Raw genomic sequence first — 27,823 nt, 5'->3', positions numbered from 1 at the left:
GTCCTTGCTGATCACCCTTATATGGGGGTCGGGCAGACGACGGATCAGTCTGCGTAAATTACAACTTAGCACCTCTCTGGGGGTACTAGGCACCCCTGACTGCCAAGGATATTTTTAAGCAAGCCAGCTCCAATGGTTGTCTTATTGGCTGGCCGGGAAAAACCTCCATGAGATCGGATGGACAACAGACCGGTTAAGCCGGGGTGACTTACATACCCTATTGCTACCCAAAAGTAGAATACCAAGATTATGCCACCCTCTGCTACGTACTGCCCTTCTCTGCTGGAAGAAGGCGCTGGCTTATACGTCGTCTGCACAGCCATACGCAGATAATATTCCCTTACTGGGTATCCCAACACCGCAGGGAAGGCTTTCCAAAAACACGCTAAGGCACTGGACGGAGTGCGGAATTGAGGGGGTGGGTAGTTTCTTTGGAGACAACCTACTGCTGGACCATCGCACTTTTGTGCAGGTGACTGGGACTTCGGACAGACACTACTTATTACACGCTACTGTATCTCATTTTATTAGGACGACTTGGGCGCCGCAACGCATTCAACCACAGCAACACGAGCTAGTACATCTGATGCACTACATGGGGGCCGGGGGCCACTTGGTACGATGGCTGTACACAGGGATTAGAACTCATGCTGCACTGCCCCTTGACACCTTAAGAGAGACCTGGTCATGGGACACAGGGGAGGATTTTACAGATGCAACCTGGCGGGTGGCCCTGGAACATCCAAAGAGAGTTTCCCGGAATGTGAAATTTAAATTCATCCAAGCCATGGTACTCCCTAGGGCATACCTCACACCGGAGAGAATTCACCGGATGTTTCCCGACACCCCCCATCAGTGCCCGCGATGCAGGGTGGATGGGGCGGGCCTCCTACATATGCTTTGATCATGCCCACAGCTGGGCGGCTACTGGAGAGAGGTCTGCCGGACAATAAGAGAGGTCTCACTGATACAGGTGAAGGAAAGCGCATTATATTGTTTAGTGGGAGCTCGCCCTCGCCCCAAGCCGTTAAAACCCAAACTGCGATTTGTGGATCTTGCCCTCCTCTTAGCGATCAGGAAGATTACAATGCAGTGGAAGTCCCTAAGAGCGCCCAGGGTGGAGACATGGCGGGCGGATGTGGTGAGATGGGGCAGAGCAGAATGTGTTGCCCTTAGAAAAGAGGAGGAAGGCGGGAGGCGGAAAACCCCCATGGCACAGGATTGGGAGGTCATGCTACTGGAGTTAGATAGTATAGATCAGCCACTGTCCCAGGACAACTGAGCACGCTGCGCCCCGGGGGGAAAACAGCAGTGTATACTGGACATTGAGACGGGACGGAGGTGGTTAGAAGGCCTTCTATTGTTTATTCTGGAAGGAGAGTGGTCAACACCGGGGAGCTAAGGCTGAACAGTTAGGAGACTATAGACACCTGGGTAGGATGGGTGGGGGAGGTATAATTGGGGAGGGTGAGGGTGGGTAAGGGGACATGTCCTGACAACAACAGAGGACCCTGATATTGTGCATAAATCTGTATGGAAACGACCTAGTTACTGAGATTCTGCCCTCCATTTGCGGACTGGGAGTAAATTAAAAAGCGTGATGTATTGCATGGTTGTTGCCTAATACTGTATGCATATGCGATGAATATACATTCACGAATAAAGTTTTGGAGAAAAAAAAAAAATTAGAATATTCAGAGAAGGCTGCTGCTTGCATTCACGTGCACATTACATGTAAAAAAATAAAACAAGGTATGCAGTCATCTGACTACTAAAGATGGCATCTGCTGCCCTTGCACTTTATCTGCTGTAATTAGTGTGGCATCTCACCAGACCTGGCCATTGAGCCTTTGAGAGCCCTTCTAAGTGGATTGGGAAGTTTTTTTTTGTTGTTTTGTTTTAAAATCCATGAGATCTAGCTATCCCGGGTTCGATCTGAGCCACTGGGGCAGCTTGCAGTAGAAGAGGCTCCCTGAACTGTATTGAGGTGTTAACACGCAGCACAATCCAGACGACTACCTACAAGCAGATCTTATCAAGCCCCTTTCATATTCATGGACGCAGACCAATTGGTTCTGAATTTACAAGCTCTAAACAAATGTCCGCTTCCTTTCATCTTGGAATGGCCGCAGACGAAAACAATCTCATGGAATGGCAGGGCATGGATGAGAGGCCGGAGTCAGGTGCTGGAATGGAGGCCAAGTTCCTTACAGTAGAAATAGAAAGAAATGGTGCAAACGACGACAAAATGAACAGAGAGAGCAGCAGATAGTGGGAGAAAGGCAAGTGAGAAAAATGCCAGAAAATATAGAATTTTGGTATAAACTAGATAGGGAAAAGAGTTAAAGGAGGAATGGGTGAAAGGTTGAAAGTAAGGAAAGGTAGAAGGAGTGAAATATAAAAAGAAGGAAGGTAAGGTGAAAGGCGAAGTGGAAAGAAAGGTGACTGAAAAGAAAAAGAAAAGCAAAGCTGGCATTAAAATGAAAGTGCGACATGGGGAGGCCGTGGGCAGCAATAGCAGGGGTGGGAGGGGGAGGAGAAATGCAAGACACGGCCTGGCGGCCGTGAAAAGTGTGAAGCAGGGGGCGGGGGAGCGGATCCCTTTGAAGTGAAGCTAAGCTTCACTTCAAAGGCAGGAGGCAGGCAGGAGGCTCGGGGAAGCGCGTGCACGAGCACATTTATGTTTCAAATGTCCAATCCTGCAGCAGCACACTTCCAAAGCCCATACATGCCAGTAACCCGATTCAAGTCCCCATTCTCCCGATTTAAAAAAAAAAAAAATCTCCCTCTTTGCTCTTCTGAAATGTTGGCATATATGCTAGGGTGCCTAGCAGAACTTAAATAGGGGCAGAGCGGGAGGGGGGGGCATGAGGGGGGGATTTAAGAGTGGAGCTGCGGCCGCGGTTCGGAGGATACTGTGCGCAGGAGCAGTGGTTGAGGGGGGCACTGGCGTGAGTCGGATGGGCGTCATGCACGGGCCTTTCATCCTTCCGGGGCCGATTGGGGTAGGGTTTAGTGCTGTGGGCGCTGGGGGGGACAATGCGGGGTGTCAGGCGCAGTCGGGAAAGGGGGATTGCAGTAGAGAATGCGGGGATGGCCGAGGGCGATGGGGGCAGGGGGGCCGCACAGACAAGTGCCCTCGGGGGAGGCACCTGTGGGAGCATGGCCGGGCGATCTGGAGGGGAGGGGGGAACCTGTCTTTTAGGGTAACAGAGTCCGCTGAGAAAACGGGTTCAAAATGCATAGCGGGGTTGTGGATAGCCTTCTTGGAGGGGGAGAGGCCCGGGCCGGAAGAGATGGGCTTCAGTTGCGCGGCAGGTCTAGTTCTAGAAGGGCCCTTGGGCCTGGCCGATGAGAGCGTCAGCTGCTCACAATTGTCACGTTTGGCTCATTTAACGTAACTCTTGCAGTCGGGATATGCATAGCTGCCAAAGTTTCAGATTGCTTATGTGGGACATTTTCACAATGACAGTGTAATTATGAGTGATATTCAACAACTAAGAGGGACACTTTTTCGCGAACTGAATAAAGCATGTACATATATCAAGTTTCGCACAAGGCCTCCTGCTGGGCGGGAGTGGCGGCAGTGGTTCCGAGGCCACGTTGCGACGGACGGACTCTCCCCATACTTCTGTGTGGAAAGGGCGCATAGGATCCCGATGGGACAGCCTCGGCCAGGGCGCCCTCCGCGCCCTCATCGTCCGCATCCTTAATTACCGTGACAGGGATGTCCTCCTGAGGAAAGCTCGTGAGAATTCCACCATCCATTTGAGAACCAGAGGGTGTCGCTCTACCCGGATTATACAAACATGGTACAAAAACAGCGGGCCTCTTATATGGAGGTGAAGAAGAAACTGAGAGGCGCGCAGCTGAAATACGCGTTACTCTTCCCTGCCCGCTTGAAAGTTATTCACGGAAAGAAATCTCACTTCTTCGAGAGCCCTGCTGACGCTGAAGAGTGGCTGGAGGTGATGGGATTAGATGGCGGTCAAGAGGCGTCCCAAGAAGCGGAGGCGAGGAAGTCGGAGAGGGGCTCGGGAGGTAGCCGCCACTCATCCTCTGGATCCGGGAAGGGGACTGCTGGGCGAGGACCGTCGTGGGACCATCAGAAGAAGGACCAACTGGCGGATCTCTCGATCGCCGGCACCTTCAGGGAGGAGTCAGCGAAAATAATTACGGACTCTGACGACAACACGGTGCACTCAGACTCGGAGAACAGTGTGCTGCTCTTTCCTACAATCACACCTAGAGCCGCGGACGATCTCATAGACAGCTGACCTGTCGGGTGAAGCCCAGGGCCGGCACCTCTGCTGCTGTCACTGTACGGTAACCTTTTTTGCTGTAATTGGTGCCACTGGTGCCTGCCTCCTTTTGGAAAGCTATGTATGGGGGAGGTGGGATGTATACGTGATGGGTGTCAACAACTCTTTCCCCAACATACACCACGCCCCCAGAATTAAAACTGCAATGGGTACCTCTGGGCATTGCTCGAGGACGCTTACTGACAATCCCACAGACACTGTTTACATATTACACTGATCTTCTCTTCTGTGCATCATGAGCCCCGGCCGGGCCACTGTTGAGCCGATGGAGACCGGAACTGGTAACAAAATGAACGCATGTGTGCTAGACCACCCCCCCAATGGCGAAAGCACGAGAATTTGGTTTTCTATGTTTCGACTGTTAATGTTGGGCACAGCTATGTTCTATGGCTGCGCCGAGTTATTTTTGATTATGTTAGACGTATTTAAAGGTGTACTCTCCTGGGTTCAGCTCCCCGGTGCTCCCAAAGCACGACCACTGGCAGAAATGGTTCCGCCACCTAACGATTATGGCTGAACAGTCTGAAGTGTACAAAGTCATCACCTGGAATGTGCGAGGGCTAGGGGCAGTGCAGAAAAGACACAGGGTCCACTCCTACCTCCTTAGGCAGCAGACACAAATTGCCTTCCTGCAGGAAACACACCTCACGGTATCTGAAGCTCAGAAGCTAAGGAAGAAGTGGAGAGGGACTATATACTCCACGTCATGCTCTGCCTTTTCCAGGGGGGCCACTATCTGGGTGCGACATGGGACACCGTTCATTGAAGTGGAACGGAAGGTGGATGACCAGGGCAGGTACATCCTAGTCAAAGGTACCCTAGATGGCAAACTGATTGTCCTGGGCAGCATATACGCCCCGAACTACGACCAGGGATCATTCCTGCGGAGGGTCGGGAGGGCACTCTCCTCATGGGCAGACATACCCTGGGTACTCTGGGGGGGGATTGGAACGCTGTGTTAGACCTGGCCTTGGATAGGTCACACCCGCCCCTACAGGCCGCTGGCGCTACGAAGCTCACTGACATTTTCAAGGCATGGGTGGAGGGCTGGAGACTGGGTGATGTATGGCGAGTGGTGCACCCCACGCACAAAGAATGTTCTTTCTATTCCCCAGTACACGACCTACACACACACATTGACCGACTCCTGTGCTCCCACACACTGGTTTCATTGATAGGTGCCCCGGAATACCTGGCAAAGACCTTCTCGGACCACAGGCCCCCAAAATGCACCATTTCCTGGGGCAGAGTCCCGACCCCAGTCCCTACATGGCGACTCAACCCACAGCTCTTGGAAGACGGGCCGTTCAGAGCAACTCTTTCAGAGGCCCTGACACATTACTGGGATGTTAACTGGGGTTCTGCTTCCTCCAATCTGGTGGTCTGGGATGCGATGAAAGTGGTGATACGGGGGGTGGCGATAGGGAAGTTGGTCGGCGCCAGGCAGGAGATACACCGGAAGTTATGCGAGGTGGAGGCCCGATTAACGGGGCTTGAACGGGAGGCAGTTGAGGATCCAGGGAAAAAACAGGCTCTACAGGAACAACATATCTTACATGCAGAGATGCTAGAAACACTGCGCACCCTTGACTACAAAGCCTATCTACAGAGACAGCACACAGAGGCAGACCGCTCTGGCGCGCTGCTGGCCCGCTTGGTGCAAGATCGGCCAGACACCCCGATCATTACCCAGGTCCGTAACCAGTCAGGTGACCTAGTATGTACACAATCTGATATCAACCGGGCGTTCCACGACCACCTAAAGGCACTGTATGACCGAACCGGGGCGGAAGACCCTACACGTATAACTGACTTCATGCGGGACCTTCCCTTCCCCCTATTAACAGCAGATGTGCAAAAGTCGATTGAGGGACCCATTACCCAACACGAAATACGCGCAGCGATTAAACACTTAAACAGAAACAAGACGCCGGGCATGGATGGACTCCCGGTAGAGTTCTATTCAACTTATGCCGACACATTAGTACCGGTCCTGGAAAAGGTTTACAAGGAAGCATTTGAAAAGGGTTTTCTGCCACACACAACCATGCAGGCCATAGTGACCTCCATACCTAAACCAGGAAGGGATGTTTTGGAGATAGCAAATTATAGGCCCTATCCATGCTGGCCACGGAATATAAAATATTGAGCAAAGCTATCGCCCTGCGTGTCCAGCCTCACCTGACTGCGCTCATACATCGCGACCAGTGTGGGTTCCTCCCGGGGCGCAGCACCTCTCTCAACACGAGACGCCTGCACGCCATAATGACAGCATCACCGACAGAGCTAGCACGGGCGGGATGTATTGCGTTAGATCTCAAACAAGCGTTTGATTCACTTTCTTGGTCCTTTATGTTTGAAGCCCTACGACGCTTTGGCTTCCCAGCCCCGCTAATAAGATGGATCAGGCTGCTGTATACTGATCCCACGGCCCGGGCGAGAACGGGGCACTATGTATCGGCCGAATACCCAGTTCACCGAGGCACCAGACAGGGATGCCCTCTGTCCCCAATGCTGTTTGTGTTAGCACTTGAACCGCTAGCCACTGCTCTTCGCAAACATGCGGCTGCGCTGGGTATACCAGTGGCGAGGACGTCTCATATTCTATCCATATACGTGGACGATATGTTATTATATCTCCGGGACCTAGAGGCTGACCATATGCTATTATATGACACCTTTCGCCGGTTTGAAATGGTATCGGGACTGGCCATAAAGCCGGAAAAGTCTGTGGGATTCTATTTCCGGGACGTGCCCCACTCGCCCTCTATACCGTTTGGCACTTACATGATTCCAGTGGCCCAATCCAGCTTTAAATACCTGGGCATCCGCATATATAGAAAAACGGAGGATCATCTGGTTGGCAATGTTTCTAGGGCCATCGCCGGCCTCCGTGGCAGTATTGGCTTTTGGACCTCGCTTCCCTTGTCAGTCATGGGCCGTATTGCGACAGCAAAGATGGTAATGCTACCTCGCTTACTGTACTACTTCGTGAATCTGCCTATATGTATCCCGCACCGCATTTTCGCGACCATTAAGTCCTTGCTGATCACCCTTATATGGGGGTCGGGCAGACGACGGATCAGTCTGCGTAAATTACAACTTAGCACCTCTCTGGGGGGACTAGGTGCCCCCGACTTCCAAGGATATTTTTACGCAAGCCAGCTCCAATGGTTGTCTTATTGGCTGGCCGGGAAAAACCTCCATGAGATCGGATGGACAACAGACCGGTTAAGCCGGGGTGACTTACATACCCTATTGCTACCCAAAAGTAGAATACCAAGATTATGCCACCCTCTGCTACGTACTGCCCTTCTCTGCTGGAAGAAGGCGCTGGCTTATACGTCGTCTGCACAGCCATACGCAGATAATATCCCCTTACTGGGTATCCCAACACCGCAGGGAAGGCTTTCCAAAAACACTCTAAGGCACTGGACGGAGTGCGGAATTGAGGGGGTGGGTAGTTTCTTTGGAGACAACCTACTGCTGGACCATCGCACTTTTGTGCAGGTGACTGGGAGTTCGGACAGACGCTACTTATTACACGCTACTGTATCTCATTTTATTAGGACGACTTGGGCGCCGCAACGCATTCAACCACAGCAACACGAGCTAGTACATCTGATGCACTACATGGGGGCCGGGGGCCACTTGGTACGATGGCTGTACACAGGGATTAGAACTCAGGCTGCACTGCCCCTTGACACCTTAAGAGAGACCTGGTCATGGGACACAGGGGAGGATTTTACAGATGCAACCTGGCGGGTGGCCCTGGAACATCCAAAGAGAGTTTCCCGGAATGTGAAATTTAAATTCATCCAAGCCATGGTACTCCCTAGGGCATACCTCACACCGGAGAGAATTCACCGGATGTTTCCCGACGCCCCCCATCAGTGCCCGCGATGCAGGGTGGATGGGGCGGGCCTCCTACATATGCTTTGGTCATGCCCACAGCTGGGTGGCTACTGGAGAGAGGTCTGCCGGACAATAAGAGAGGTCTCACTGATACAGGTGAAGGAGAGCGCATTATATTGTTTAGTGGGAGCTCGCCCTCGCCCCAAGCCGTTAAAACCCAAACTGCGATTTGTGGATCTTGCCCTCCTCTTAGCGATCAGGAAGATTACAATGCAGTGGAAGTCCCTAAGAGCGCCCAGGGTGGAGACATGGCGGGCGGATGTGGTGAGATGGGGCAGAGCAGAATGTGTTGCCCTTAGAAAAGAGGAGGAAGGCGGGAGGCGGAAAACCCCCATGGCACAGGATTGGGAGGTCATGCTACTGGAGTTAGATAGTATAGATCAGCCACTGTCCCAGGACAACTGAGCACGCTGCGCCCCGGGGGGAAAACAGCAGTGTATACTGGACATTGAGACGGGACGGAGGTGGTTAGAAGGCCTTCTATTGTTTATTCTGGAAGGAGAGTGGTCAACACCGGGGAGCTAAGGCTGAACAGTTAGGAGACTATAGACACCTGGGTAGGATGGGTGGGGGAGGTATAATTGGGGAGGGTGAGGGTGGGTAAGGGGACATGTCCTGACAACAACAGAGGACCCTTGATATTGTGCATAAATCTGTATGGAAACGACCTAGTTACTGAGATTCTGCCCTCCATTTGCGGACTGGGAGTAAATTAAAAAGTGTGATGTATTGCATGGTTGTTGCCTAATACTGTATGCATATGCGATGAATATACATTCACGAATAAAGTTTTGGAGAAAAAAAAAAAATTAGAATATTCAGAGAAGGCTGCTGCTTGCATTCACGTGCACATTACATGTAAAAAAATAAAACAAGGTATGCAGTCATCTGACTACTAAAGATGGCATCTGCTGCCCTTGCACTTTATCTGCTGTAATTAGTGTGGCATCTCACCAGACCTGGCCATTGAGCCTTTGAGAGCCCTTCTAAGTGGATTGGGAAGTTTTTTTTTGTTGTTTTGTTTTAAAATCCATGAGATCTAGCTATCCCGGGTTCGATCTGAGCCACTGGGGCAGCTTGCAGTAGAAGAGGCTCCCTGAACTGTATTGAGGTGTTAACACGCAGCACAATCCAGACGACTACCTACAAGCAGATCTTATCAAGCCCCTTTCATATTCATGGACGCAGACCAATTGGTTCTGAATTTACAAGCTCTAAACAAATGTCCGCTTCCTTTCATCTTGGAATGGCCGCAGACGAAAACAATCTCATGGAATGGCAGGGCATGGATGAGAGGCCGGAGTCAGGTGCTGGAATGGAGGCCAAGTTCCTTACAGTAGAAATAGAAAGAAATGGTGCAAACGACGACAAAATGAACAGAGAGAGCAGCAGATAGTGGGAGAAAGGCAAGTGAGAAAAATGCCAGAAAATATAGAATTTTGGTATAAACTAGATAGGGAAAAGAGTTAAAGGAGGAATGGGTGAAAGGTTGGAAGTAAGGAAAGGTAGAAGGAGTGAAATATAAAAAGAAGGAAGGTAAGGTGAAAGGCGAAGTGGAAAGAAAGGTGACTGAAAAGGAAAAGAAAAGCAAAGCTGGCATTAAAATGAAAGTGCGACATGGGGAGGCCGTGGGCAGCAATAGCAGGGGTGGGAGGGGGAGGAGAAATGCAAGACACGGCCTGGCGGCCGTGAAAAGTGTGAAGCAGGGGGCGGGGGAGCGGATCCCTTTGAAGTGAAGCTAAGCTTCACTTCAAAGGCAGGAGGCAGGCAGGAGGCTCGGGGAAGCGCGTGCACGAGCACATTTATGTTTCAAATGTCCAATCCTGCAGCAGCACACTTCCAAAGCCCATACATGCCAGTAACCCGATTCAAGTCCCCATTCTCCCGATTTAAAAAAAAAAATCTCCCTCTTTGCTTTTCTGAAATGTTGGCATGTATGCTAGGGTGCCTAGCAGAACTTAAATAGGGGCAGAGCGGGAGGGGGGGCGTGAGGGGGGGATTTAAGAGTGGAGCTGCGGCCGCGGTTCGGAGGATACTGTGCGCAGGAGCAGTGGTTGAGGGGGGCACTGGCGTGAGTCGGATGGGCGTCATGCACGGGCCTTTCATCCTTCCGGGGCCGATTGGGGTAGGGTTTAGTGCTGTGGGCGCTGGGGGGGACAATGCGGGGTGTCAGGCACAGTCGGGAAAGGGGGATTGCATTAGAGAATGCGGGGATGGCCGAGGGCGATGGGGGCAGGGGGGCCGCACAGACAAGTGCCCTCGGGGGAGGCACGTGTGGGAGCATGGCCGGGCGATCTGGAGGGGAGGGGGGAACCTGTCTTTTAGGGTAACAGAGTCCGCTGAGAAAACGGGTTCAAAATGCATAGCGGGGTTGTGGATAGCCTTCTTGGAGGGGGAGAGGCCCGGGCCGGAAGAGATGGGCTTCAGTTGCGCGGCAGGTCTAGTTCTAGAAGGGCCCTTGGGCCTGGCCGATGAGAGGGTCAGCTGCTCACAATTGTCACGTTTGGCTCATTTAACGTAACTCTTGCAGTCGGGATATGCATAGCTGCCAAAGTTTCAGATTGCTTATGTGGGACATTTTCACAATGACAGTGTAATTATGAGTGATATTCAACAACTAAGAGGGACACTTTTTCGCGAACTGAATAAAGTATGTACATATATCAAGTTTCGCACAAGGCCTCCTGCTGGGCGGGAGTGGCGGCAGGTCCGCAGTGGGGTGCGGCTGGGACGAGTGACGCCTAAAGTAAGAGTCACTGGAGAGCAGAGGGGGGTCAGCACAAGGGAGCTAGACTTATCCCCCCTCCTACCCCCTGGATTGCGCAAGAAACACAAGTTTAGCAAGGATTGCATTTTTATTATGATTATTACACTGCTTACGGTGCTGAGAAGCATTAATTGAAGCAGTTTTGGAGTCAGCACAGAGCATGCCTTTGCCTTCTTGTTAGGAGCAACTTCATATACCATAAGTAACACGGGCATCTGCACTGGTCGCAACAGAGGACGCATGCACACACTGACAACTACTCGTACACATCAGAGCAATGTGGGCCTGCGGAAGGGCAAGTTCATGATAGATCCCACCTGGCTAAACAAAATCTGAAAGGTGTTGGAGGTAACTGTATCTCCTACCCTGTGGGGTTGTCACAGGTCGCAATAATTTTGGAATACTGTAAAGAGCCTTGGATAGAAGATAATGTGATTTGTGTGGGTAGGCATGACTTATCATAGAACGAATATAACAGCGCGATTTCACCACATAGTAGAGACAATACAAATGCTTCCAAACATACATTCAAAAATAATAAAACTTTTCCCAGCAGTTGTGTCTGTCATCGCTATTACTCGGTTTAATTCTCGACATGTTAATATTAGCGGATGAGGGGCGGTATGGTTAAGTAATTGGCAGAGTGGAGCCCCGGGCCTCTTACAAGGAAGGAACCAACAAAGCCGCATTAACGCACAGATGGTCTTCAAAGACCTGTGAAGTACTTGGGGGCGGCGGCGTGTGTGCCCAAGAAGGAGTCTCAGCCAGGGCTGACCCACACACGGCATGGAGGGGTAATAGGTAAAAAAAAAAAAAAACAACAACATCGCCGAAAGAAAAAAAAAACGGCCGGAGGAGGAGAGCTGAAAGAGGAACAGGGGAGGAGAGGCGAAAGATGATGGGGGAGGACAGCCGAAAAAGAGGAATGGGGAGGAGAGCCGAAAGATGAACGGGGGAGAAGAGCCGAAAGATGAACAGGGGAGGAGAGACAAAAGATGAACGGGCAATCGATCATGGCAGTTTGATTGTGGCTGCTCTTGTCCGCAATAAGGAGTGCACTCTGATTCTCCTGCGGTCCACAGAACAGTAGATCAGATGTTGCAGGGGAGGAGAGTTGGTGGCCGAGCAGTACTGACCTCGGCTGAGTTGCTGATCACCATGCCCCTGCGGTTCTTGAGGTGATCTGGGAGAGGCTGAGCCCGGACAGCCCATTACAAAGGTTCAGTCTCCTTAACCCGGAAGCGAGGTGAGAGGAGTGTAGCTTTTGGTGTCGCAAGGGAGGGCACCACATGGGGAGAAGAGTTAAAGTTCTGGGTAATTAAACAAGAGCTTCGTTGTGCGCGTTGCTGTGTGGGGGGAGGCGGGGTGGGCGGGGGAGCAGCAGTCAGATGCGAGTGGAGCTCGCGCTGGAGAGGGAGGGGGTGGGAGGACTAGGCAGCCGCATGCACAAAGTGAAGAGCCAATGAAAGCTCTTGTAGGGGAAAAGCGCGTGCTTGTTTTCACGTGAACTGTTGGAAATCCGCCGATGGTTTGAGAACTTATTTTGCCTTCTAAAATTCTCCCCTATCCATTCCTTGCGGAATGGAATAGGCGAGACCTAAAAACGGGGGGTGAAAGAGGGATATGCTAGGTCCACCCTCCTGTTTCAATCATAGACCCACAAAATCCGAAACCTTGGATAAAGGACCTTGGAAAAATTTCCTTTCTTGAGTCCCCTCACTCACCAGGGTTTCCCCACGGTGACATGCTACATCATAGGGGCCATCTCAACCCGCTGCGGGTTGAGGTGTGCTACGGCTTGCTACACTACGTAGGAACACTGTTTAGTGAGGAACTATGTCTAGTGCAATTGTGTAAGTGGAGTGTGTGAGTTAAAAATATCTAACTAGTGGGCAAAATAACTTACATTCTGACAAAGATAATAACGATAGGGCTCACTCTAGTCCCATTATTTCTTGTACTTCAAAGCTGTGGTCTGTTTCTCCCTTACCCTTTTTTCTACAGTGTCCTGTTGTTCCTCAACCTTCTTCCCTGTTTCTTTCAAGACTTATTTCTCTACCACTATGTGGCCCTTTCTGTTCCTGCATCTTACCCAACAGCCCCTTCTGCCCCTCATTCTTTTCCAATATGGAATTGAGTCTCTGCCCCCACTTTGTTATTCCCCTAAGGATGATGGCTGTACTCCATAACCTCTTTTCCGCTTTACTTTTTCATTAATCTCCTCCTTCAGTTTTTGTGTCTGCTCCTGGTCGTGTTCCACATGTGGGTCTGTTTGTTTTCCCTCACCTGTTTCTCCTCTCGGGTTGTCTCCCCTTTGTTTTTTTTTACCTCTTTCTCCCCCTTAATATATAGTGCTTAGACTCATAGCCTCACACACTATCAAAGAAAACACTGTCTCCCATCCCTCATTATCTTTGAGTACTGATCTACTTGGTACCCCCTCCTTTTTCTATGGAGGGCTCCTTGTTTCTTGCTCTTCATATGTCTGCTGCTTGATCTTCTACTCTGTTAAGCCCAGGTACATCACATCTCATCTGCACCTACTTCTATAAGACATTCACATGGGTAGCACATTCTTGTTATTTCTTCACACTCAACTTAATTATTAGTTTTTTTAGGACTCATACCTTTCTTTTCAGCCTGGTGCATTGTATTGTAGTCTTGATCTAGTGCCTGGTACACCTATAGGCGCACCGAGCTCTTTTAGGATAGCTAAGTAAGAATCTACTCAGTTTGTTGTGCATAGTTGTCATAGTGCATGTTTGTAGTATAGCCTGTATGTAGTGTCATGCATGTACTCTAAACAGATTGCAGTGAGTTTTTAGAACTACATTCACATAAAAGTTTGCAGCAAGATGTTTGGAGAGGTAGACAGCTTGTAGCTATGTACGATTTCCTTTGTCAGATCTCTGCCAGGAAATGTCATATGTAGGGAATAGCCGGCTCTTTAATGCAATCTGCATTTTGAGGTGGCTGTTCCTGGTCATGTAATTGCTGGAAGAACGTTTCACAGCTTTAAATGGAGAAAGAACTCTGACATGAGCCCATTTTCCTGACTGAAGGGGCTGCTCAGGAGTACAGTCATTCTGGAGCTGGGTGCCCTTTCAAGGGATCTACTGCCTTCTCGGGCCCTGCCCCTGACCTTCCTTTGCATTCCTACTGCTTGGTTATTAATTCTGACCACGCCCGCTGTATGCATCTGATTCCCAGCAAGGACATCCCCCCCCCTCCCTGCCAGCCTCGCTGACTATTTGTCCTCATCATGTATATATTTTTTGTTGCTTTTCTGCACAAGGGATTTTTGTAAGGACGTGTGATTAGCACTATTGGTTGGATTTTAATGCTGTTGGATCAGTTTTTCCAAAACTATGGGCCGCGTTCCACTGTTGGATCACCAGTCGCTTTTTGGTGGGTTGAAAAAGTCCAAGCAATAAATAAAGAAGCCTTTAAATTCTGTATTTATCTTGCCACTTCTGCCGTGCTTCAAGACAGAGGTCAAATGTCAGGCTAGGTCTTCTGAAAAAGTGGTACTTATTTTTGTAACATGGGGATTGGGGTTTACAAACTCCTCTCACTTTGCAGTCAGAGAAAGAAAAGTAAATTGTGTGACAATCTTGCTGGGGGACAGAGCGAGTGAAAGGAAAGGCTGTAGGATGCCATTCGTTTTTTTAGACACGCGGAGATGTAAATAACCGTAAATGAACTGTACATATTCAGTGTTTAGGAAAGCAGAAATGAAGCACATTTTTTATGTAATTCTGAAGTTTGATGGAAACAAAGATTTTTTGTAATTCTGAAATTTGATGGAAACAAAGATTTTATAAGGATCAATACACGTTACTTGGTGATACACAAATGATAAATGTTTACTGAAACCCAATTCCTGCACATTATCATTTGTGTGCAACATAATTTTATCAGTAAAACTGAAAGTTTCTGCCACTTTAGTGGACATTTCAGTGGAAAATGCTGTCTAAAAACGACAGTGCGCTACTACACAATGCTTTAGTTACATAAAAAAATCACGTTTCGTTCATTAAAACTAGGTGCGTTGTGAAAGTTTTTCATTAAAAAAAATTGGGTCATTATGTGGAACATAAGATTTCCTCCCACTTTGGGGATAAGTGGCAGCAGATCCTCCATCCGTCTCCCTCCACTTACCTCCCATTGTGGTTTTCTTTTCAGAGCTGGTCAGGTGGAGCACATGCGCACAAACCGGCGGCTGCAGACCCTTCTCCAAACCCAGAGAGACCTGATGTCAAAGGAGCTGTGGTTATACAGTAAGAAGAGATGTGCACAACCTGAGTATTACTCTAAGATCAATTTAGTTTCTGTTTGACTAGTACCCTGTGACGTTACTAGCCCTTCGCGTTCTCCCTTGATTAGCCTTGAGGTTTCACACTTTTAAATTCATATTCTCTTCCCCTCTCTGAACGTTCCTGTGAGGTGTTGGACCCCACTTACTACTTGTTCAGGATATCTTACACGTTTAATTTGGTATAAGAGCGATCCTAGTAAATGTGTTATGTGGGTGACTCTAGGAACTATTCATCATGGAAGGCCAGTACCTTCAGGAAGGTTGTTATGCAGTATACTCTTGTGATATACAGAAATTACTGCAGCAAAGGTTTAATCTAGGGAATCTATAATGCTCGTAACGTGCTACCAGTATGACTGTAGGACATTTTTAATGTGACTGCAGCGAATGTTGACGTGATTACTGAACAACTCCAAGAAATGTAATTTCATAATGCCATGCTTTCGAGAATTTCACTAGCTCACCGTGGTAGCCTGCTTCGAGTTCAACAATCCCCATCTCGGAAGTCATATATTACTCAGAGTAGCCTTGCATGCCTTCATTTTTGGCTTGCCAGTACCACTAAAGAAGTTGTTCTCCCATAAACAAATAAGTCTTGACTCCACCTCCAGTGCACGGGGAGCGCTTGTAAGCTCTAATGCTTTCAGTCTTTTTGGGCCTGCCCTGTAAGATACCATTTGAGTCTCTTAGGACATGACCCACAGCACTCATGTCTGGGCATATCCATGCTACTTAGAATGGTCATTGAGAAAAGCATTGCATCAACCCCAATAAGCGTGGCGGATGAGTAGAACAACTCTCCACCTTCTGGCAGCTGCCAACTCCATCGAACACCACTTGTCGAGGCTAGAAAGCCCAAAAAAGGAAAGCACAGAAGGGTAACCCCCCAGCTACATGTCTAGAACATATAAGAAGCTCCTCTCTGAGTCCATCGCTGGCCATCTTCTTCCAACAATTCAGGAATGTCCTTTTCAGGGCCTTGTGCCAACTCCCCACTCACTCCTAACCTCTAGCATCTCGTGACCTTACTCCCAGCCCTACATTCCTTTCATGTATCAACATGATATGTTTTACATGTGTGACCTATGCAGACGACCCTTCAAACTCTCCTGAACCAGCCAGTGCAAGGCTTGAAATTTCTCCACTTTCTGTAAATAAAGCAATATTGTATTCTAAATGATGTGATTGTTTGCCTTGCTTTAGCTCTGGCTTGGTCTGTAGAAATGTGTCTTGGTGTGTGTATCATCCTAACATTTGTCATTATATTTGTCTAGTTGGAATCAACACATTTGACTATCTGGGCAGTATCTTGAGCTATGTTGTTATCGCAATCCCTATCTTCAGCGGAGTGTATGGACAACTGGGTCCAGCAGAGCTGAGTGCGCTTGTCAGCAAGGTGAGTTTTCGAAAGTCTCTCACATGAGTCCCTTGGGGCATGACATGGTCATATTGTGCTGGATAAAATGGCTGCCCATTAGGACTGCCACTCGTCTACTAGGGTAGTCTGCTTAGAATAGGTATGGTCTCTTGGTAAGTGTTATTCCAAAGTAAGGTCATGGTTGGTATGAAAGACATCCCATTAGGTGTTGATATTAAAGCCATCCGTGGAGTGCATGTTGCTTCTGACAATGGCAGTCACACCAGATGATAGTGATTTTTCTCTGAGCTGACAGTAATCCTGTGGTGATTAATATTAATTTTATGTTCAAATAATGGTAGTCATTACTGGCCTTGTCCCCAAGGAACTATGGTGTATTAAATACCTAGAAGTGTAGTGAGTTCTGTTCCGTGTCCTTTGTATAGCTCACTGTGTTATTGGTCTGATGCCTATGTGGCTGGGCATTATTTGAGGACATCACTTTTCCACTGCATCATTAATTTTTGAATATTTTAGACAATGGTGACTAGCAGTCATAATAAATGGAGCAGGTTTCCTGAACAATTTACTTATCACTTATTGTTATAGAAAGTAATATGCATTCTAGAAGTGTGGAGTAGAAAAACCCATATCTAGAACACTTAGACCCAGATATAAAACAGAAATAGTGTCAGAAGCTTTGGAAGGTGGTGGGAAATTGTCGCTTTCCTGTAACGTTTGGTTTGCAGCCTGTACTGCTGCAGATTAATATGCTATGAATACTCCTGCCATTTAGTGTTGGGCTCACAACATTACAAGTTGTTTTTCTTTGAAGACGTTTTTTGGATTTGAGGTGACTCATGGCACCACCCCCCAAACCAATCCAAGAAAAGGTGTCCTAATGAACTGTAGTCCGCACAGTACATAATGGGCAATTGAACACCTGATGTATGTAATTGTATTTCTGCTAGTGATTGTGCATAAAAAAGGGTAACACTGTGGCATGATATCACAATACCACCTTTGGCAAATAAAGTGTGTGTGCACTACAAACTATTTCTTTGGGTACCTGTGTAAAGGGTTCCTCAACTGATAAAAGCTTGAAGTTCACTCACTGTTATGAGGGAGACAATAGCCACCTGACAGGAAATGTAAGTGGTAATTGGTGTTCTCTGGTTTTGAAGATATGCTGCTACTGCTGGCAATTATGCATATATAAAAGAGTAGGCTAGTCCTTTTTTTTTTTTTTACATGTAACAGACTGCTGGATTGTAGCTGGGAAGGACTGCATTTCGTGATTTGAATAATTAATAGATAATCGTTTATATTTAGCTGGATAGCATGCACAAGTATGTTTTATAGATTGTTTCACGGTTTTCAGGCATTTGTCTGGTAGCTGTATGTTTCTAAATTCTAGGACCTCGGTTTCAAATAGCAAAATTAAGCAAGTTGAGGTTTGGATAAAGTAACTGTCCTTGATGGTGACTGAGCTGGTCTAGATAGAGTGGAAGCATTTTCTGTTGATTACTGACTATCTCTAGTAGAGGAGAGTACCAGGGCTATTTGATCCACATTATGGCATTGAGAATTAGTGTCATTTGTGCTTGTCATGCTCTTCACAGTATTTAAGGAATGAGTGGCAGTGTGGGACAAACATAAGTAAATAACGCTGACAGTCCGATCCACAGAGCATTAGCTGGGAGCCGTGGGTGTGGGTATTCGAAGGCGAAGTTTATGCATTTGCATTCTGGTGTCCACTGTTGGGGTTCTCCAAAGTTTGAAGTACTGTTTGACGATGAGACTTTATCTACCATTTATGAGACTACTGATGCGTTCTGCTGAGGAGATTGGCAAAGTCGTTTTCACCCCTAGTAGTCACTCCGCTTGTAAGTAAACATGGGGATGCATTCCTCATCGCAACATATCTTGGGAGTGATGGCACTCTGTAAAGTGCGCATTAATGTTTGACTGGCCCTTAGGGCCGGCCAAATAGTCGTGCACACCTTGCATGTTCTCCATGCAGGCTGCATTATAGCCTGCATGGAGAACATGCCCAGGCCCCATTCCCCATCTGAGCGCCGAACCTCAGCACTCAGACCAATCACAACGCTGCATTGCAGTGTTGTGATTGGTCAGGGCAGCCTGGGTACTTACTCTTCCCGCTGGAGCGGAGGGATGAGGACGACTAGGGATGACACGGAGAGACGCGAGGAGGTACGTTTTCTTTTTTTATCTGTACCCCTGCCGGCCCCCCATCCCCAATCCGTGCTAGCCGCTACTGTTAACATGGTGAGTGTGGGAGAGCATTATTCACAACTTGCTGCCGTTACTAACCAGTGTCCTAAATTCAGGAAGACATACATTGAGCTACACCTAAAGTGAGCCACAACCACTTCTAAACACTTTATAAATACTTGCGGGGCTGAGATTACTCAGAGCTATAGAAATTTGAATTTGTTCATATTACACTTACCACAAACCACTGATACTGGCGATGCACCTGAAGGAGTGGTTTGTGAAAGTTTACATCTTTCAGCTCAAGCATCACCTTAAGGTCTTCCTTAAGTATAAGTGTTATGACTTCTTGCAGGGCGATCATCGTGAATGATCTGAGTTTATGTAGCAGTTGTGCACTCAATGGCCAAGATTTGTCACAAGGTTTAGTTGTTTTTAGGAATCCCAAAATATAGGGATTGTGCTCCTTGCCCCTGTTGATGTCTTGGCTCTATATTGATAGCCCAGTTCTGTACATGTGCCTGCACCTCTTCTGTATAGAGATTGAGATGGTGATGCTTTGGGTTGATATTTTTGGGGAGGGGCATGTTGGTAGATTTGGAGGGATGGTTTCAACTCCAAGCAGTAGCAACGCACGTTCGTGAATAATACTCACCAATCTGGGTAGCCTACTAATTCCAGAGTGGTAGGTATAAACCTAAAAGTCCGCCACATGTGCTGGATGGTCAGCGGAGATGAAGTGAAGATCATTGCTTGTTGGCTGAGGTGCCTTTTTCTTGTGCACCTATGAGTATCGTGCGCCCTTTTCCAGAAAATGCTCCCGTGGAATACTGTCATTCCGTGTCTTGTTGATCTACGTCAGGAATTTGACTACTGTGGCTTACATGCTGATCTACTTCCAGCTTTTGTTGCGAGATTTATCTGCATATTTTGGTATATTGCTCTTGGTTGTTGTTTTCGACAACATCCATTGATTTTGTTTTGCTGGTGTCTTTAAAAAAAACAACCTTTTTCATCATTTTATTGTCTTGACATGTGGACCTTCAAATGCAGACCAATGAGGTGCTGCCTGACTTTTGGGTGGAATCCTGAAATTGTGAGCCAGGCATATCTACACTGCAGGATAATATTATTAACGTGCCTTGATACTGTGGCCTCTGCATCCAGGGAATACCCGATGCTGGTGCTGGAAATATGTACCTTCCTCTATGACCTTTTGACTCTTTTTATATCTTACAGGAACATGCTGTAATAGATAGTCTATTTATTCCCATTAACACCTGCCACCTCCAGCTAATGGGCCCTGAAATTAGCTATGCGCACTGTAAACCATCCGCCAATTCTACTCATTTTCCTGCTGCATTGATCATTTTACTTTCTTTATCAGCGTTGGGGTGTCTCCCAGTCCCTGCATAAGTGCCCTTTCTATAACAGTATACACCACCACAGTATCCAGCGGCACATTCCCACAGATAAACAGCGAGTCTTGTGGTTCATGTATTTTCATGACGTAGCTACTCTAGCCTTCATTGGGTCCTTCATTTACCAGTGTATGTTGGTTAAATCTGGTGCGATATTCTGTTTTTGACAATGTCTCGATAAGGAAGTCAATCTCTTCCTCTTCTACATGTAGGAACTAGTGGTGTGCTGCTTCCCTTAAAATGATAGTAGGGTTTGTAGAGGTTTTATCAGGTGGAACTTCTTTAACTCTGTATGGCTCTAAGGCCTTGGCCTCTTGAGTGTTTACTCTGTAGTCATTCCAAGCATCGTCCCATTGGTCAGTTTACCCTGGCTCTTGGTGTTTGGGTATTGGCTCATAGGAATGCTTCTAATTAGGTCCTGAATATACAGACTGTGGTGACAATGGTTGTGTTAAGGTAGGTGCACCTTTCTTTTCTTTTTCTGCAACTTTATTCACCCGTTTAAGGTGCAGTGTGATACGATAGCACATATCAAATTAAAATCATTACACTCATCTTCTTGCCTAGAACCTTTTCACATATCTATCAGGAAACCATCTGAAAGCATTGCATCAGTGTAAGAGTTAGCATTTTTCTTACAGTATCTTTTTCCCTTAATCGCTCAGAGTTGGAGACTGTGTACACAGGTTTGAACATCTCACCAGTACAGGCATGTGTGCCACCACATTACCCATAACCTCGCGCCATCTTCCATTTGTTTTGAAAGGGGACCGTATTTTTCTAATGTTGCTAATTTATTCGTAACAGCTGCTGCTAGCTTTTCCATAGTGTATGTAGACTGCATCTTGGTTCCCAAGACCATCACCATGCAGGGTTCCGCAAACATCCTGAATGCAGTCTGGCTGCAAATAGAAGGTGCGTTATGAGCTTGCCAATTTTAGATGTCAAAGTGTGTGAGTTGTCATCCCTTGCCTATTCCAGCAGTATAACCAGAGGATCTAATCCTAGAATCCTGGGGAGATTAATCTTTGGGAATAAATCACCTTCTCCATAGAATGTTGTGTGATTTCTCCATATACTGTGATGCCTTTCTTTTCCTCTGGATTGGAAAATGTCTAACCTCTTCAGACTAGCATCCTTAAATGTAAGCCTTCCCATTTTTGGAAGGACTGATGTGTTTTGTGGTGGTTGTACATAATATAACATGTCTGTATAGAAAAGGATTGTCCTTTATCTTACATCTCCCATTTTGATCCATCTGGCTGGAGCCCATGTTGGCTCAGCACAGATGACTTGCTCAGTTTAACACAAATTTCAGTCACCTCTGCTCTTGAGAATAGTTTCCTTGACCTCTGTCTTTTAGGACGTTGACTTTAGGTGCTGACTGATCCTGAGTAAGATGGTGGTGACCACTCTCAAGCCTTTTTGAGGAAGGTCTTTAGATAGGGTAGGATGTTCTAGTGACATTTCCTTTCCAGAACTAAGTGTAGACTTGTTTCAAGTTCGAGACCCGGTGGTTGGATCCTTGGTAAGTTATGCAACATTTTTTCAAGGCTGAGTGATGTGACTAGTCCCTGTTGTTGATCCCACGGATGCAAGTTGTGGTCATTCTCTTGGATGTGTGTTTCAAGATTCAGCTTCTCTGGAGTTTGTCTATACGAGTTATAGAATTTGGACTTCATGGTCTTTGTTCCTCTGGTGTACTGGGCGGTCCGCCCCTATGTCATCATCACTGGACTCAAAGCACTCTGTGTACTCTGCTACCTCTCCAGCTGAAGTCTCAGTAGAGTCTTGGCGCTCCATCTCTGAACATTGCGCTCACCTACTGTCGCATCCGTAACAAATAGTCTTTTTGGAGCATAAGAAGTTACATACATACCAGGTGGTCTCATTGTGGTCCCCCCGGGAACAGAGGTTACAGACCTGGTGCTTGCTGCGACCTCAGTAACTTGCTATTGAAAGAGAGGCAAAACGTACATGGAATGTTGGCCATACACACTTCCCCTACCAACGAATAATTCTCATACGACCTGCTCCGGGTTGTTTGACTTTGCAACAGTGACGGGCCTCTTGAAACATGTACAAGCTTAATGGCGTAACAAAACAGTCTGTATCCTGGCGCATTGTGGGTTTTAGGGGCGGCACCATAATTCACCTCGAAACCAAAACTTCTTTGAAGAAATACAACTTGCTATGATCCGAAGACAACAACAGATGGCAGAAGTGTGCACAGCATGTGATCTATAGCTACACATGCTGTAAACCAGCAGTTTGCATGACATCAGTTTGAAAAGATATAGAGACAGTGCACTATAACTACTTTGCTTTCTCCCTTAGGCTGTAGACTGTAGTACTAGCCACAATGGTTTGATTCATCTAACACACAAGTGTACGTTATTTCTGCTAAATAACGTGTGCTGTTTCCACGTGTGCAGTGCTCCTCAAGATACCCCCCCCAAAGGTATTTTCCTGGAAAGTGGGTAAAAAATTAAATTATTATTAAAACTTAATGATCTTATACACTTATCTGTATTTATGTATAATAAGTCTTGAAAAAGCCCCTGCACATGCCACCTGTTAAGGGGCGATAAGTGTTGGCTAATGTTGCAGTTGATCAAGAACCAAAACAAAATATGAATTACTTCGTGCTTTATGTTTAATATCTAGATGCATTCAGTGTGTATACAGTTTTTACTCAAACATCTACGTTTACTCTAGTTCAGTATCTCTGGTGTACACTGGGTACGTTCAGAGTTCCGAATGTCGATATTCCACTGAGCTGCGTGTTGCTCCTCAGACTGGTCATTGACCTGGAGCCTCTCTCTGCTCATGAGGCTTGTCTATGAGCCTCCTTGTGTATCTTGGGACATTGCCTAGAGTATTGGTAGCACCAGGGATCATTCTGTCCGGGATCCTCCACGTGTCCTGACATACTTTATGTTCTTTCATCTTGTTTCTGTCTATCCTTCTTCCAGAATGCATTTGTGTCGATCTACCTAATAAGCTGCTTCAGCCAACTTATCGACCTGTCCACCACGGTGTCTGATGTGGCTGGTTATACCCACAGGTAAGTCCTGAATCATCAAATTTCACCATATGTCAGGTGTTTTTGGATTTACCCACAGGTGAGCAAACTATTTGGGCAGATAACAGTGCCTGATGTTAATGGATAAGCCTACAGGTGACCCAGAGTTCCATGATACAGCCACCACTGTATGTGGCTGAATACACCGTTAGGTGATTTCATACTATGAAATGTGACCAGTGTGTGTCAGATCCTACTTACTTATTGGCAAGGTATACATACCACACTCCGCGAGGTCACCAAACTCGCTAATGTACACACTTGGGAAGCTTGTGCCTGTGGTATATCTAAGTGCAGAAAATACACGTCGTCCGCACACGTTTTGCTGGCCAAGGAAACACTTAGATTGCAATGGAAGGCACCTACTGCCCACCCATGGCGGCATGGCAGGGGCAGTGCATAAATGGGGAACTGTGGAGGGTACGGCTCTCCGATATGAGGAGGCACACCACATCCGCAGATCTCCCATATCACCAGAATGGGACACGCTGTTGTCACAGTTTGTACATCTTACCACCCCAGATCTCCCTCCATGACCCCACTGCCCTGACACTGTCATTTGAGGCTCTAGAACGCCTACTATCCCTTAGTCCTTTTGCACCCCCAAATTACCCCCGGTCGTAGCACCACCTACCTCCTCCTGTCCTAGGCCGCACAGCTTCACACCCCATTGCACATACCACTCTACCTTAACTTTGTATCACCAACATGCTGTAAGCAAACTGCCCCATTCTCCACACACTGCTGGCCACTCTTTTCACACAGTACCTGCCTCCGGCCCCATCCCACTTCCCATTTCATTTTCTGATATCTCCACATTATCCCTCTCTCATGTCACTTCGCACTAGCGAGATTCTGGCTACTGATTGTAACGATTGACATATATTTTATGTCTTGGTGTCTTTTCTATTTGCGTGTATCTGCGTAACTTAGTCTAATGCATCTATTTTGTTGCTTTGTTGTTTATAAATGCAAAACTCCAATTAAAACATTTAACAAAAAAAAATGAAACATGTCCAGTGTGGGTAGTGTTGATGTGTGTCCTCTTCTTCGCTTCTCCCCTCCTCATTAATGTATGAAAACCACGGTCTGATTTGACTGATTACGAACACAGACTCATGCTACTCATAGATCAACCCACGGTGGTGTATTGTTTTTTGTATTCCACCACATGTGAGTACAATTTATGAACATAAAACTCTAAAATAAACATGGATACTCTGTGATTTAGTTTTTCTACGTGACCTGAAACCGTGTACAGCAACTGACTGGGGTATGTCAGAATGAAGTACTGTAAAAGTGGAGGTATGACGGAAAGAAGTAAAGTAACTGACGGAGGTGGTAGTATGAGGTACACTAATAACCTGTGCTGTGTTGGTTTAAATACTATAAGTGACTGTGGTGTTGTAGTGAGGTACAGCAACTTATATGTGCTGGAACGGGTTATAGGAACCGGTTGAGGTGTGTTTGAATGATGTACTATAATCACCTGCTGTTTTATAATTGAGTCTAGTGTCAGCTTGAGACTTGTAGTGATGCTGTATAAGAACTGGAATAACTAGCTATAATGTAGCATAGTTAACCTGCTGAGGTCTATCAGAATGAAGTTTATTAACTGTATGCAGTATGTCTCAGGATAGGAGAACTCCAGGAGACCATGGAGCAACTTGTCCAGAAGCAGAAGGACTCTGACACAGAAGCTGAGTCCAGTTGGAACTTTAACAGGTATGCACCCCATGATGATCCGTAGAGCCCCACACCCATAGATAGACCTTCACCTCCTACCTCAGAGCCCACATCTGCAGCAGAACATCCCTTCCAGCGACAGACATGCATTCTACTGTAAGTGCTGTCTCCCGTTGTTGATTCCTCATCAACAGTATATCCCTCTATAGAGGCTGCAGACTGCCATGGAGCCCCCAAACAGCAGCAAATATTTATGTATGCATGTTCTGTCTTTGTTCAGTTCTCTCAGACCAAACCGATTTCCTGGCACTGAAGCCACAACAAAGGTGGACAAAGAACAGAATTCGGGCTTCAGCCACTGAAACCCCCTTACAAAAAGCTAGGTTTCAAGCCATTAGTAGAATGCTAATATATTTGATCTCGACCTCAAAGATCGAGGCAAACTGTTGTACAACAAGAGAACAAGTACAGAGGAAAATTCACCCTCTGTCTGTCCTCAAAATCAAGCTTCTTGTCTGTCTCTTGGTTGAAGAAACAAAGTGAGTGCAGTGGGTGGTAATGGAGAAGTGAGTGCTTCAGGAAAGAAGGACTAACCACATATTCTGGGAACTGTGCAGGATTGTTCACAGCATGAGTCAGTATCTGTAAACAGAAACCTGTTCAAATAATCAACCGAAGACGAAGCAGAGTAGGATTTCGTAGCTACACCCTTTGGGCAGACAATGATGTTCTAGAGAGTGCCACTTTGTTCGCAACTTTCATAGACCGATCCAAAAACAAAAAGATGGCATAATCCAGTCTGGAGCATTCAATACCTGTGACTTTATTTTTCTATGGTCTTCAAAGGTCAGGCTGTAGAGAATGAGGGTCTCCAGATGGAAAAAGCATACCAAAGCCTGCTACATAGATACTTTGTGTAATTTCATCATTTACACTTGAGCCAGACAGTGATCCAATGTTGATGATCCATAGTAATTTCCCTCACCGAAGCCTGAAGTTGTTCATGCTTTACCATGGTATCTATTGTTGAGGTGTACAAGTTGAGGTTGTTTATCTGATCTAACCCCAAAATATAACCATATGTGCAGCCTTTTCACCAGATAAAGGAGAAAGTGGGTATAATTAGTGTATGTGCGAAATCTACATCCCAGGAACTGGGTGAGCCTTGCAAGTGGCTCAAAATAGATAATGAACATTTCCCACAAAACCGTAATAGAGTAAGTCAGACGTCAAAGAGGGAGAGAAAGGGCCTGGGTGCTAGATGACAAACCTAAAACCATAATAAACATACCTAATTTTTTCTAGTGGTGACTCAGATGCTGTTGTCCACATAGATGAAGGCCGCCAGCTGATTGTGAAGGACCAGAACTGAGACTTCACCACCATTGGACCACCATCCTAAAATCATAAAAGTCAAAGCTGAGAAAAAGCAGAGTCTTCTGACAAAGACAAAACCCACCAGTAACTCACCAAGATATCCAGTGTTTCTGGCTACTCCTGTAATTGGACTGCAGCCACACGTTGCATCCCCGTGGCTGCTTCTTGTAGCTAGACAAAGTAATAACCACTGTTAAGATCCCTTGGAGTAATGGTCTACTTATTAAGAAAAACCATACAATCACTGTTTCAAGAGTCCATGACAGAGACAGACCAAGGACATATTGTTCATAGAAAGACTCCAGTAGGTCGTAATGAGTACCGCAATGAAGCTGAGAAACCAAGTGTGAGCTGCTAATGAGCACCTGTGGCCTGCCAGAGAATCCAGATCAATTGAGAATCTGCAGCTGCTCCATGATCCTGTGGTTCGGCTACAGAACCTTGCTTTCCTCGACAAATCCACATGACCTGCCATAGAGCTCCCCAGTGCTTGAAACCCCGAAATACAGCGTATGATCTAGCCCTGTTCTCTCTGCTTGTTCCTCTCTGAAGTCTCTTCACCTGTTGCATGACTTGTGTGTTTTGGTATGTTACTCTCCCTTGTGATTTGTTGAGTTCCACTCTTCCTCTGCTTTGACCTGTTTCTCTTTTTTGGTTTTTATTGTGTTTCTTTTGTATTTTTGTGTTTTGTCTCATATTGTAATCAGTTGGTTTTGTGGTTTAAGTTTTTTTCTCTTTGTTGAGATTTGTATTTTTGTTAATCCTTTAACCCTTTTGTATTTATCTGTTTCTCTTGCATTGTCATCAGTTTCTCTTTTTTTTTTATCTACTTCTCTTACATGTAGATCTGTTTCTCTTCTGGCTTTTGATCTATTTCGCTAATGTGTTGATTTTGGTTTCATACTTTTAAACAGCTTCTATCTGTAGTGTTTTGATCAGCATCTTTAAGTTATGTTTTGATCTGTGTCTCTCAGTTTTGTTTTAAACTGTTTTGCTGTGTTGTGCTTTTGTTGCCAGTCTTGCAGATGAGCCATTGGTGACAGTGGATACTGCCTTTGTCCTGGATAGAGTGTCTCTTTCTGCACCATCCTCTGATCATCCATTGATTAAAGACCTGAGCATGAAAATATCACAAGGGAACAGTGTGCTGATTGTCGGGAACACTGGCACGGGCAAGACCTCCCTGCTTAGAGTGCTGGCCGGTCTCTGGGAGAGTACAAAAGGTAGGAGTATACCTGTCTTTCTCTTTTAGATCTTTTTATCCTTTTTTGTCTGCAGACCAGGTTATGGAACAGTACATTGACATTTGCTGTTACACTCCCTGCCCTGACATCATTTGG

General features: G+C 46.7%; 1 protein-coding gene across 3 annotated transcripts in view; it reads left to right on the top strand.

The window, feature by feature from the left end:
- The window catches only part of ABCD4 (ATP binding cassette subfamily D member 4), a 216,581-nt gene that overhangs the window by 104,192 nt on the left and 84,566 nt on the right, over positions 1-27,823 (top strand). For all 3 annotated transcript variants that reach the window (XM_078659878.1, XM_078659877.1, XM_078659879.1), the window contains 5 exons: positions 15,190-15,284; positions 16,597-16,718; positions 23,311-23,402; positions 25,056-25,145; positions 27,501-27,706. In XM_078659878.1, the coding sequence (XP_078516004.1) occupies positions 15,190-15,284; positions 16,597-16,718; positions 23,311-23,402; positions 25,056-25,145; positions 27,501-27,706 (605 nt within the window). The remainder of the gene's footprint in view (positions 1-15,189; positions 15,285-16,596; positions 16,719-23,310; positions 23,403-25,055; positions 25,146-27,500; positions 27,707-27,823) is intronic.

The sequence above is a fragment of the Lissotriton helveticus genome, chromosome 9, assembly GCF_964261635.1.
Source record: "Lissotriton helveticus chromosome 9, aLisHel1.1, whole genome shotgun sequence".
In the NCBI taxonomy this organism is placed as follows: domain Eukaryota; kingdom Metazoa; phylum Chordata; class Amphibia; order Caudata; family Salamandridae; genus Lissotriton; species Lissotriton helveticus.
Note: the sequence above shows the minus strand (reverse complement) of the source record. Positions and strands in the feature narration are given on the sequence as shown.